At 40.7% G+C, this 14,074-nt stretch overlaps 1 protein-coding gene across 3 annotated transcripts in view; it reads right to left on the bottom strand.

Moving 5' to 3' along the window:
* Window positions 1–1,587: 1,587 nt before the first annotated feature.
* The window catches only part of SYNE3 (spectrin repeat containing nuclear envelope family member 3), a 75,917-nt gene continuing 63,430 nt past the window's right edge, over window positions 1,588–14,074 (bottom strand). For all 3 annotated transcript variants that reach the window (XM_071426548.1, XM_071426549.1, XM_071426547.1), the window contains exon 18: window positions 1,588–12,527. In XM_071426548.1, the coding sequence (XP_071282649.1) occupies window positions 12,327–12,527 (201 nt within the window). In that variant the 3' untranslated portion in view covers window positions 1,588–12,326. The remainder of the gene's footprint in view (window positions 12,528–14,074) is intronic.

The raw sequence follows: 14,074 nt of genomic DNA, 5'->3' as shown, positions 1-14,074 counted from the left end.
GACTTTGTGTGGATACGATTTAGTGCACAGACATAAGGCAGAGAACTCTCTAAATGGAGAGTTTTTAAACATTCTGTAAAATCCCTGTTGACTACAAGCCAGGTTCTTACTGCTGTAAATTGACTTAGTTCCAACAGCTTCAATGAAGCTACACTGATTTACTCCACTTGAGGGTCTTACCCTATTATTCTTATTTATTGAACTTGCCACCTTTTGCTGTTACAACCTAAACTTCCATCCTCTAGCAGCAGGGTTGCTATCTAAAACAGGTGTTTCTGCAGTAATATATGACTTCAGAGATTTATAACTACCTGGAGTATTTCATTGTCCTCTAAAAGTGTTTATAATAATTCTTGTTGACTGTCCCAACTCCCACCAATCAGCTGTAAAGTTGTTTGCAGGCTGAACCTGATCAACAAAATATTAATTCCCCATACAAGCATGAGGTGTTTTATCTGTTCATAGGCATTTTTCCTCCCTGCTGGACAAAGGCCTTTCCTGGTCTCTGAACAGTGTCAGGGACAAAATGAAGTCCCAGGTTTTTTGCCGGTTCCAGAAGAAGAGACCCGATATACACAAAGCAGGCTACTTTCTGTTTTTCCACAAAAAACAAACTGCAAGATGAAAAAATGCATTGCAAAGGAAAAACAAAACCCAGAAATTCCTTTTGTGCACCAACTGTAGCCCTGATGGGAATGTCCCACCACGACACTCTGCTCATCCTACAGCCCTGGCCTTCTTTTACCCTGCTCTCTCCTAGGAGGAATTCAGGCTGCTGCTCCAACCTTGACCCAGCTGTGATCAGCCAAGTGTCTGCATTTGTACTTTTGGGGGCTTAGCAGGAGACAGCTCATAGGAAGGCACAAGATGACATGGTTCAAATGCCTGAGAGAAGTCAAAGACCTGCATAAAGCCCCGTGTGTTCATAAAGGCAACAGGGAACCTAACCCACAGGTTCACCAAAAACTTGTCGTGGTTTCTACTTGTCCAGAAATAACTGCATGTGGAGCCCTTTGATATCAGAGATACTGGCAGACCTTTTCTCCTAAAGACTAAGGAAAGAAACCAGCAATTACCTGCTAATGAGAGCTGTGCACCCATGCACACACGCTGCAGTGATTGCTCTTCAAAGAGACCAGCAGTGCTTACACTAACAAACTGTTAGCTCACCAAATGTGATTGGTGCTATCTTCAAACGCAAAGTTTACAAAAAAACTCCCCTTTGTCTTACCAGGCTTGGGATTGAGGAGAAACCCACAGAAAGTGTCAGGGGCCAATGCCATAAGAAATCATGCTGAATCAGAATATGATTTAGCAAATTCACATCTTCTTCAGGTCCAGCAGAATTCTATTTAAATAACTTACAGAAAAGCTGACATCTTCTGTTAAATCTCAAAGGACTAGAATGAAGTAGATACATTTAGCACAGCCATCTTCCAATGATACCTGAGCAGAGAGGCAGGGAGCAGCAGATTTTATCCTTGCTTCACTTGTTCTGGTTGTTTCTAGGTCAGCCCAAATACTCTGATGGTATGAAAAAAGCACAGCAAAAGTGTGTAGCCACCACCCAAAATAACCTAAAAGTCCTTAAAAAGAAATGCACATGTGTTTATTTACTGCACTATAACTGCAACATGAAATACAACTATATTTTCATTTCAAAAAAGGGCACATGCAATAAAATACTCTGATTTTATAATCCAATTCAACACAGTTCATTGGTAACACTGAAGCATCACAGAACAGGCAAGGGCTTGGGGTGATGAATTTCCAGTCTCTTGATCCTACTTGCAAACAGCAAAGTCACATCATATTTTATTTGTCATCAAGGGATAAACTTTTGGAATAATGGGGCTGGATCACAGAAGGTTCCAGCTGCCCCTTAACTCCCCTATGAGTCTTGAAGAATCAGATTTTTTTTATTTGGGAAATATGCTTTGACAAGGATGAGGAATAGACAGTATTTTCCAAGCAGAGAGCAGAAATCCTTCCATGTTATACCACAGCTGAGGTACAAAACAAGGGCCTCTGCTTCACAGGTGCAAAGAAGCCAAGGCTGTGAGTTACTTTAACTATTGCTCTGAAGAATGAAATCAGGCCATTTTCTGCAATATTTCACTGCAGCTTTCTATTATTTTCATCTGCTCATGGGGCTTAAATCAATTTAATCTGGCATTTCAGCTATGGAATAAATCCACAATACACAGGAGGAGTCCACAGCTCAGAAAAGAACACAAAAAGTTGTTCTGAAATACTCAAATCATAGCCTCTTAGCTACTTAAAAGGTCCTGTTCTTCATTAGAAAAGGTCCTTATTCTATCATAGCTATTCACACACCACAGGCTCTTATTTTTAATATTTCCCATGAAGTTTCATGGGACTGATTTTCAAATAAGGTTCTAAACAGTGTAAAAAAACTACAAACTCAGGGCCCAAAATGGTACCATTTCTAGCAGAAACTCTCCTGACTTTCATCTGGCACTTTGAGGCAGTGTGACATAACACTGTCCAGCCTTTCAAAACAATGACCTGATTTCTTTCTGTACCTCTTGAGTGGCATAACACTCAGGATGACTTAACTCCAACAATTTACATAAAACATAAAGTCAGTCTTTTGATGCAGCTGCATTTTTATAGAATTCACAGAGTCAGTATACAGAAGCTTACAGCTTTTTGAGCTAATTCTAGCAAACAGGAGGATTTATCTATGAAAACAAAGAGTTCCAAAAGTACATGGAAATCTGTAGAGCAAAATATATATCTCTATATAATTTCCCAACACAAGCAATAGGCAGTTTAGAAAAATATGATTGTTACAGTTTTTCTGAACCAGAAAAGAAAGGATTTAAAAAATAAGTTCAGCTTTTCACAAAGCCATATCTTTAATAAGAAAATAGAGTGGTCCACATTTCCCTGAATAAGCCTGAAAGGTTAAAGAAAGGTCCAAGCAAAGCAAGGAGTTGGACTTGGACTTGATATCAGCTGTGATAACATGCACATGTCCAGAGACAGCTGCTTGGCTCCAGTATTGTTTACCTTAGAAACAAGCCTAATTTATCACAATTTTATTCAAAAATCATAAATAACATGACAAAAGTGGAACTGGTCCCCGCAAGGCAAATAATTATATTCATACAAGCAAAAAGTGACATCAATCCAGTTAGTTTCTTGTGACAGTTAAAAGGTATTTTGTACTCAACTGTTACACTGTACAGCACATGTATAAACACAGATTATTATTGCAGACTTTGCTATCAGCTACTATACATAAACTAGAAGAGATGTTCATGCTGTAATTGCCTCTAAGGTTTTTGTTCTACTTGAATATTAACATTTACAAAAACTGAAGTGGAGACCTGAATTCAAGCCAGGATTTCAACATGCAAAATGACAGGGTTCACAGGAAGGTTTTGGATCCTCCCCATTACTGACATTTGGAAGTGGATAGGAGCTCTGAAGAATTTTAAAACCATTCATAATATGAGTTTCTCTTGTGAACAGCCTTTGGTTTTCCCTGTGCCCACAGGCAGGTGATCTAACATGGGACATGCTGGTGAAATTTAGATTCACATCAATAATCCTCCTGTTAAGGAGAATTCACATTTTAATTTCAGGACACTTCTAAAAGAAGGTGGCAAAATGTACCTCAGAATTTGCTGATTTTTAAATTAAAAGCAGAGAACAGTTTGTTTGCAGAAACTTTGCTCCAGGCTGTTCTTAAAAACTATTTAATTTATCGGTTAGACCTTTTTATTAATTCTGTTCAATGTGAGAGCAAATCCCTTCATTTTGTCATAATTTTTGTGAAATATGTGGGATATTTACTCACCCTATATGGAAGTCTTAGCACATTTCTTTACACTTTCTTCTAGCTTGAAACTAAACAAAAGCACAAAAACTGATGGAAGCAAGATTGATGGAGTGTTGGTGAAGGGATCCACAACTGTTTAAAATCCAGGCTTATGAATTAAATTGGGCCCAAGACAGCCCACTGCTCTGAGGAGGGAGGACCTCTGCAGGGGCACTGGACATGGGTTATATTGCCAGTAAACAACAGTGCAGCTTCTGGGTCTCCTACCACTTTTCAGTGTCAGTGGAGAGTTATGTCTTATGAAAGGCAATGACAGAAAAATGCAACACCTGCATTATTGCTTGTGTAATTGCTTCACAGTGGTCCAGTACAGTCAAGTAAATGAATGAGAAGAAGGTCTGCTGCTGAAAGGGAAGCTCTGAGGCTGGGCAGATGGAGTGTGCCCTCCTGGAATCACCCGATACACTCAGTTAACACAAATTAAAAGGGAAAAAAGGTTGAAAGACTCACACTGATCAAAGGGAAAACATCTACTGAGGCAAAAATTACCATCAGAGTCTTGGAGCAAGACAAAGGTGTGTCTTTTGCCTTCCAGTCAAGCTCATGTACAAAATGGAGGCTGGAGTTTGTTTGCATGAAGCACATGCAAACACCTTCAGGAGCAGCCAGTGTCCCAGCACTACCTCCCAGGTTAAATTCTTACAGGGTTTGATCTGGGAATGGGATGGAAAAATCATCTTGGGTGCTTTTCACCCTAAAGACTGAAACTCAAACTCAAAGCTTATTAAATCTCATCAAAGTTCATTACAACATGTACCTCTAAACTCTTCCAGCTTCCCTTTAAGACATGGTTTCTCTTAAAAGCTGCACTTTAAACCTTAAGTAGAGCAATAATTATGCTCCCCATTACCTACATATATATATACACATACATATATATATATATATACACACATATATATTTTTCTTTTCATGGCAACAGAAAGTACCGTACAGAGGCATTCATTCATATCTGCAGTGAAACAAAGTCTGTGGTGTTCAGTGCTTATTAGACTTGACAAAAGAAATAATTTGATTTAGGTGGGAATCACTTCAGGAGAAATAACAGCTCCAACCCCTGAGTTCCAGAGGGAGGCCTCCCAGCAAAGTGCTGCTGAGGGTGGTGGCACTGCTCTCCAAACTCCCTCTCCCTTTTAACACACAGCTTTTTCATGGAGCAAAAAGGAGCTCAAATAAATGGCTTGCTATAGGGCTTGATAAATGAGTTGTGAAACCAGTTTGTTAAAAGCAATCATTTTCTTTTTCTTTCTTTTTTTTCCTCCCAGGTCAGAAAAAGGGGTTCTGGCTTATTTAGGGTGTATAACAATGACAGTGGAACACTCCTGGCAGCTCAAGGGCACAGACCCTGGCTGAGCAGCACCTGGTAGCTCTTACCCCAGCAGTGACAATGAGAGGGTAACAGAGCTGCAGCTGAACCACCAGCCCTCTGTGCTGACTGAGGGGCAATTTTCTGCACACAGAAATTGGATTACACATCAAAACCTGCTTAGAGAGGTGAAGAGAAAAAGGCTCTGGGCAGGCTATGACCAATGCTAATAGTGAGGCTTTCATTATTAATAATTGTTTGTTCAGTGGCAGCCTCGCACTCCTGTCTGCAGATGTGACTATTAAGGGCAGTCCCTGAGCCAAAACTGAAGGCAGATGTGGGCAGTCCTGGCCAGGAGACTTGGAAGAAATGGCTGGCCAGGACTGGAGCCCCCCAGTTAGTCATGAAGGCTGGTTTGACACAGGGGACAGCAGAAACAGACAGAGCATCTGCAGGAGGAACTGTGATGGGGGAAGAAATTACTGGATTTTAAACTTATTGAAACTGAACCAGATTTTTTCTCTAGGTATTGAGGAAGAACAGCCACTGGAAACACTTAAGGTGATAGGAATGACCTAGGCCGTGGAAGAACTGCAACAGGAAAAGAAGAAAAAAATATTGGGATAATTTACTTTGGAAAGGAAGCAAAGCCAAATCTCCTCTGCTCTCATAAAAGAAGAAAAGACAAAACATGGCCTGGAAAGGGTAGTGCTGGTCTTTCTGCTTCCTTGGATTTAGCACAAAGTGGCCAAAAAAAGGAACATCAAACCATCCCCACTCCTCAAACAAAAGGTTTCTGATCCAAAGCCAGTTCAGGGGAATGCCTTTATCACACAACTTGGAATAATGTGGAACTCGCTGGTGTAAATGGCTCTGAAGCCAGAAAGCCACTAGCATTCAGTAAGGCACTGAATAGGCTTGCCCCCAAAATCCAGAAGACTAAAGACAAGCTGATATTTACTTGAAAAGGAACAGAAAAAGTCCCACCTCAGTTCTACAATGCATCTCTGCCTCCTGAGGAATGAGCAGAGACCATCATGACTAGCTTTCCATCTATAACAGCATTTCCTGTATCTTTTCCTGGAGCATCAGCACCCACCACGTACCATTAACCTGTCACTGAAGGGTTTAATTTAGCAGTTTCTTCTGCATTTAATGAAGAGAAAAAACCACTTCCAAATGCTCAAATCTCAGCTCAAGTGAATCACCCTGAGGGGAGCCTCCTTCCACAGCCAGGCACATGACACTGAGCTGTGCTGACGGCTGCTGTCAAATTCTGTGCGGCAGAGCCCTGGGATGGCAAAACCCTTGTGCCTGTGCCATTAGTCCTGGACTGCTCTCCTTGTGCCAGACCTGTGAGTTCCTCTTGCATGGAGATATCAGGCTGCCCTGGAAGAACTAAAGTTTCCAGCTGCTTCCACTGGGGTGCTGCACCTTGAGCTGTGCAGTTTCACCTTACCCTCACTTTACTAGGAGGATGGCTCTTATCTCACAGGTACAATGAGCCAAAATCTGGCATTTGCTGAAGCAGGCTAGGGAACAGAAGTGCCATTTAGGCTACAGTTTGAACTGATATATTCCAGATATATATTCCTTCTTTTCCAGATCTACTGATAACTCTCTGGTAGACACATATTCATATTCATATTTTAAATTGGATAGAAAAGAGATAATAAAAAAACCAACTGTGTGACAGATTATTCCCTCCTACTTTGGTTTTTGAAGGTTTTCTGTTTGGTGGTTGTTTTTTGGGGTTTTTTGTTTTTTTTTGTTTGTTTGTTTATTTTTTAAATTAAAGAATCTTTGTTTTGTTTTACCATTTAACAAGTGCAACATGATCCCACAATTTTTAAATGATCATGTACAAATCAAAATGCCTCGTGCCTAAAACATCCTGCACTTACCCAAAACCTACAACTAACCTGTTTATATTCCAGTATAACCAATAGATATCTTCTTTTAAATATGGCAAAAGTAACAAGATTGATTTCTCAATGAATCATATTGCCTGCACCAGAAATATTATCTTTAGTATTTTAATAAACTGGTTTTGGAGAGTTGCCAACCTCTGACAGATAAATTAATGCAATAAACTGGTAATGGGTCAGAGCAGGTCAGTGTCTGGGAGCTGCTAAGAACATCCTCAACAGCCCCCAGCAATTCTGGAAGAAGTTACTATAGGTTCTCTGGACAAATTTTGTTTTCAGCTGCACCCTAGCAAATGATACTGTCCATGGGGTAGTAAACCCTCCAAAAGCAGTTCTTACACCCAGCTGGATATATAACCTATGACTTGAGAGATATCTATGATGCCTGGCAAAGACATGTTTATTGGGGGTTTTATACCAGCATTTCTTGAAAGGCAAAACTATTTTTCCAGTTTCCTATGATGGATAATTTAGTTTCAGTCTGTAATATTCAGTTATTCCAAAAGGCTTTGTTTGGCTCAGGAATCTCTGTCACACAGCAGATTTGGTTAGTTTTTTTCCCTAAAGAAAAGAGGACAATGTACTCTCTTGTGTCAATACAAGTTAAAAGAATTATTGTACATGAACTCACTCTTCAAATCTCTTTAGTGCTAATGAGATGCATATGCACACACATCAAAATAAAACAATCCCTATTTGATATTGAAAAGGACATCAGATGTAGCAAACTCCTGAGGTCTAGAGCAGCTAAAGAGAAAGTACTGTTTCTTCTGATGTGCAGAGATCACCATGTGCCTGTCTAGGAATGGCCAATTTTTGGAGACATTCTTCTCTCTGAGGTCTACAAATACTCCAACAAAAGGATTAAGGAGAAGCATAGAGCCATTCTAAAAGCTGTCCAGATTATTCAGTGATCACTAGGTGGTTTTATTAGTTAGTCTAGTAGCTTTATTTACAGCCTCAAATATTTGAGTCTTCTAAGTTGTCAGTCAGCACAAATAAAGTAGCACTTGGTAGAAATCGGGACTGCTCTGGAGATTGAGTGCTAGCAGAGGAATACAACATTTCTAATGTATGTGCTTAAAACTGAAGATCTTTTTCATACATACAGGGATTTCTGGAGAGGGCATATATAAATAATATTTAATACCATTTAAATTGCTGGCTGGAATCAGAGAAAGGGCTGTTAATAGACATGGGGCACAATAGCAATTTTCTACCTCAATGTATTGCTACCATGGAAAATTCTCTGGAAAGCATCAGGCTTCAAAATCAATTGCAGTTTACAAATGAGGCTTGCTTCCATGCCAGAGGTTGGGTTTGGAGTGCCTTTGGGCAATGCCTTGCTGTAATACATGGGCAGTGGAGTGCAGGATTTTGCCTTCAGCACCTCAGGGTCATTAATGTGGTCAGGCAGCTCCTGGGTGCCACAGTGCAGGCAGGAGCTGGGACAGAGCTCTGTGAACAGGCTGGGGGTCTGCAGGGAATGTAGGCCAGGTGCACAAATCACTCACAACCCCAAACATACTCCATGTGTTTCAGAGGCTTTTAGCACCCTTTGACTGTGGCTGGACCTGCACTGGGGCAAAACAGTGAAAGTCCTCAGCTGCAGACACATCCAGGGCTCTGTGCATTCCATGCTTTGGCAAGGGAAGGCTTAAGGCAGTGGCCCCAGTCTGAACCTGAGCTATAACACATCTCAGTTACATCTGGATGTCAGAGATGTATGAGCTGGGGATTTTATAGGCACAAAAGTGAGCATATCACCACCAAATCATCTGTGAGCAAAGATGAGAAACTGTGCTCAAGATTTTAAGGACTGGTTTGGAAACCAGTCCTTAAAAACTAAATCCTTTGGATTTAGTTTGTGTTTTGAGGAATCTGATCTTTGTACAGTTTCCTGGAAGCTGGACTCATTATTCCAATTACTGACTTGATTAATATTTACACACACTTCCAGGAATCAGTATTGCAAGCTTTTCAGAAATAAAAAAAACCCACAAGAGAATAAAAACAAAAGTAAATTTTGCATTTACATCTCAAGCTTACTTTTGTGATTTTCTTCTTTCTTTCTTTCTTTCTTTGCCAGAAAAATCTCACACCTGCCTTGGACAGGTGAGGTAAATGATATTATGGAAGACTTAAATTGTTTTCAGTGATATGAACAATAAAGTCCTGTGCTTTGGATAGTTTTCATTGCAAAGAAGTAGAAATATTCATCACTTCTATGAGATATTCAGATTATTTAAGTTAATGAGAATGGATTGACTGAGATTTAAAGTAAAACTTTCCAAGATTACAGACAGGGGACTCACAGAATAAACTGATTGCAAACCCAGAAGCAAGAGTGTGTTTCTAATTTAGTTGTTTGGCTCTTTTTTTTAAAACCTGCCACCACACTGAAACATCAAGGTGATGATGCAGTTGTTCTTGTAAGATCTTCTGTGCAGATTTTTTTTCTCCCTGTTACACACTCCCAGGGTGTCAAATGCATTTGTGAGCCCATACAAATCACCCAGATCAGAAAGGCTTGGCAGAAAGAAATCTGATGTGAGATTTTGTGCTTTCACAGAAAAAAAATTTCCATCTCCCTACTGACTTCCATTTGCAGCTTTATTTTTCCTCATTATTTTTACTTTCATCACCTGGATCAGATCAGCAAAACCCAGAGAACTGCAATGTAGCTACATCACAGAAAGGTGTGTGCACACCTACACACATCCACAACCACACAGAGCAGGTTTTGTTACTGCCCCTCTTCCCCCACGCTTCTTTTCTAAAGGAAGATTTAATTTGATGTGGGGATGTGTGTGATGATTAACTCCCTGCTGGGCAGCCACAGGGGTTTCTTCCCCCAGGGCTGGCAGCAGTTTTTAGAGGAATGTGCATGGCACTTGCACTGCTAATCAGGAGAGCAGGAGGTATGTCAGGAGGAGGGAGCCACCAGAAAGGATGGCTGCAAGGAAGGCATTAATATGCCCCATTCTCTGACAAATTACAGCTCCTCTCCATCTGGCTCCTTCAGGAAAGAAATCACAGGTCTTCCTTCACTTCCCAAAGTGAATGTCTTATTGCTCAGCATACCTGGACTCTGCTCACCTTTCTGCTTCCAGTCCCTTCTGCCTGCTCTGAGAGCTCTTCTGCTTTCTCCTGACAGCCAGGATTTTAACCCACATCAGCTCAGCTCCTGCTCCATGCTCCCCTTGCACTTTGAGTGATACCTGCACCATCCCTGCTGTCTCTCCTTTAATTTCCACTCGTTACAGTTTTAGCAGACTTCTGGCATTTTAATCTAGCTCACACTAGCAAACCTAGTATCGTCAGAAACATTAGGAACACAGTGACAGAGTCCTGGTGGGGGAAGAGTCTGCTCAGAACACGTAGAAGCCCTGTTACTCACCCCATTTTAAACCTTGAAAACTGAAGAAAAGCTGTTTAATATGTAATGTTACCAACAGTGTAGAAGGGAAGGGGAGTCTGAGGATTTTTTTCCTCCACAGAGCCTGTGCTCTTGTCCTGTGTGTTAATTGTGACTCTTTTTCTAAGGTTTTACAAATTGATGGACACCTCTCCTCTCTGTGTTTTGCTGCTCCTCTTTCACACTGCCTGCTCTCCTAATCCTGTGCCCAAATTGAGCTCCATGCTGTTTTGCCTCCTGATTCTACACAAGTGTGCTTCTTGAACAGAACTTTAATGATTTTGTTAAATAAGTGCCTTCCTCCTTCAGTCTGTTAGCTACAATATTATTTTAGACATTATACAGAAAACAATACCAAGTACCCCTTACTGATACACAGAAGAGAAATTTCTCCTGCAACAAAGCCAGGAGAGGGAAAGTAACTGTTTCTTCTGTTATTTTTTTTCAGGATTACTACTGTAGCTAAAACCATGAGACAATAAGGGATAGCTCTCAGAAATGGCATAAATTTTTAGAAATTACCTTTTCTCCCAGGAGTCAATTAGGTAAAACACCACTAAGAATGGCTTCATCCCTCTGAAGTGAGAACTGCTTTTACATTAAAGGCAATGTATAATGTACATTCAAAATTTGATAAATCAGACATAGGCTTAGGTAAATAAATGACAAGTTGCCATAATTTTAGAATTTAGATTACACAGAAATCTATGCTTGACTGTCGTTGATACAATCAGTTTACACAATTTCAATAAACCATTAATACAAAAGAATTCTAGGTAGGAATCTTTCCAGGGTGGTATTATTAAAGTACTTCCAACTTTTGCTTTACTGACACTGAGCCAGGCTGCATCCCACTGTTCAGGCTTTATAATCCGTTACCAAATGCCTCTTTATAAAGTAAAAAACCCAACAAACCAAACCACAAAACCCCACAAACACAAAAATTTAACAAAAAACCTACTCTTTTTTATACACAAGATTGGTGATACAAGGTTTTGTTCAGTGCTCACAAATTTGTTCAGAAAATTATGATCTGATTTTAAAAGTTCTCCTGATAGAGAGATGCTAAAAAAATATATTCTTTTTTTATCTAGTTTTCTTCCCACTGTATTCCACCTCTCCTGATTCAGGTGGGCTGGAAAATACAGTAATTGGAAAAGAAATCTTGTAAAAAATAAGAACAAGAGGAGGTCCACTCCCACTCCTACTGAAGTCAGTAGAAACATTTCTATTAGCTTCTGCAATCTCTGTATCCAGATACTGAAAAATCAGCTCAAGATTTCAAAGAGAAAAGTCCAAATCTTCCTTGGGCTGAATGTCAACCACTCACGATTCTACTGTGCGTGCTCTCCAGTTTACACTCTGGTGCATGACCTCATGTTCTCATACTTGCTCTGACTTCAGTTGCAAACCAAAATCTGATGTTAAAAATCCCCCAGAAAGTCCCACAACAACACCATCCTTCAGTACTGCTTGCTGAAAGATGGCAGAAACATTGCAGAATTATCTCTAAACAGTGGATGAGTGGATGGTGGCTGCTAGTTTGACCACAGATATGCATTTATATATATATATGTACATACATACACAAACACAATCTCTATATACATATTATAATTACAATAATAAAAAAATTGTAAAAAATATTAATTTTACTCAAATACCTGATTAAAGTGATTAATCTTAAGTTGCATTATGTGATGTATCCCGTTGGCATGTGTTAGAAGCCCTAAAAACCTACATGAGCTGCAGTTAAAACCAGAGTTCTGCCCTTCGGCCGTCACCTGGTGCCGTGCCCAGGGGTTACGTTGGGGGTGGGCCCTCGTATCTCAGCATCAGCTTGAAGGAGCGAGCAAAGTTGTTGGCCAGGGTGCAGCTGTGGCTCTCTCTCTCTGCCAGGGGCAGCAGGAAGGCCAGGAGCAGCAGCAGCAGCAGCAGCAGCTGCAGGGGAAGCGCTGCCCGGCGCACGCGGTGCAGGAACGAGCACGCGCCTCCAGAGCGCTCCTGGGAAACACAAAGCAAAGAGCAGCTCAGAAAAGGACATTGCTGGGGAGGTCTACTTCAAATACATCAAACTGCCAGGGAGAAGGTTAGAAACAGCCCCTCTTGTCCTTGGCCTAGGACCCAGCCTGGGTGCTGGGCACACCAAAGGTGACTGAAGTTAATTATGTCTTTTAGGAGAATATTTCAATATTTTCAAGAATTCCCTGCTGAAAACTGTTGTTTTCTAGAAGGAAAACACTGTTGACTTTCTAGAAATTTTCTAGAATTGCTTCCAAGCCCATTTTCCAAAGTGGTGGTCACACATGCTCATGCCCAAGGTGCAGAGTGGTCCCCTCACCAGCCACCATACAGCACAGAAGGTCTGTGTGTGCTGCTCTCCAGTCAGTACAATGAGAGTGCTGGTGCCTGGAAGAGAGGAGCAGCTTCTGCTCTTGGCCAACACAAAGGAACTTCATTTGCAGCTCATCCAGCCCCTGGTCATCTGCCCTGCAGTACCATGCACTGGCTTTGGGGTCTGCAAGACTGGAGGTCAGAAAAAAGGCCCCACAGTGCAGCCTGCCTCAGCATGCCTTATACCTTACCAGGCCCAGATTAAAACTTTATGTGATGCAAAGCAATGAGAGAAACACAACATTGGTAGTGAAGGAGACATTAAAGCCACATGTATTTCTGTGCAGCCCTTGGGGACACACACAAAGGAGTCCCATTACACCTTGCTCTATACTGGTGCAAACCTAGAGTAGGTCAGTTAACCTCATAAATTTAATCTGGTTTAGCATGACCAGGAGAGAATTTATCTATGGCTACAGAATTCAGAAAAGATTAATTAAGAAGGGAGATTTCCACTGGCAAGATTCCTGGGTAACTCCTGCCAATGAGCTGAACTGTGTGAGTTTCCAAAAAAAAAAAAAAAAGAACTCTCTTGAAAAGAAATCTGATAAAAAGGGCTCAATAACCCACTTATTTAATCAAACTAGGATTTATGCAATGAACATAAATACAGTTCTTAATGAGCTACATTAGGACCAGCCTACATCATAAATGTCAGAACAGAACATCCACTGGAGAGGGGCCCACATTTTCCACAAAAGGAAATTAATTTATTGTGTTCAAGTCACAGGCAATGTCAGTCCTGCAGCAAAATTTGGGCTTCTGCTCACTATGGGGTGTTTAATAGGCAACGCCTTTGTCCCACTATAGCACTGTTGCCTTTTTCCCAACCTGGAAATAAAATTTGAGATAATTTTGATAAGAAGGTAATATAATGAACATAAACTATCCATGGGAAACACCAGCAAAGAAGATATGGAGGCGATTGATGGTAGAAGAAAGTAATTATCCCTTTTGCTATTTTTAATGATCCCTTCCACTGCTTTCTAAATTACTCAGTCCCTTGTAACTCCATATAAATGCCTACAGAATTAATTACAAAAATAAATATACAGCTGCAGTTACACATCACGAGACAGGTGTGCTGCAAAATCCTTCTGTTGTAGTTGGTTTGCTTCCATTATATTGAATGGCTGATGAGATTTAATTATTGTGTC

Source organism: Agelaius tricolor, unplaced genomic scaffold (genome assembly GCF_023055355.1).
Source record: "Agelaius tricolor isolate 1412-34295 unplaced genomic scaffold, bAgeTri1.0.p SCAF_5, whole genome shotgun sequence".
NCBI lineage: Eukaryota > Metazoa > Chordata > Aves > Passeriformes > Icteridae > Agelaius > Agelaius tricolor.
The sequence above is the reverse complement of the archived record's forward strand: the minus strand, read 5'-3'. Positions and strand labels throughout refer to the sequence as shown.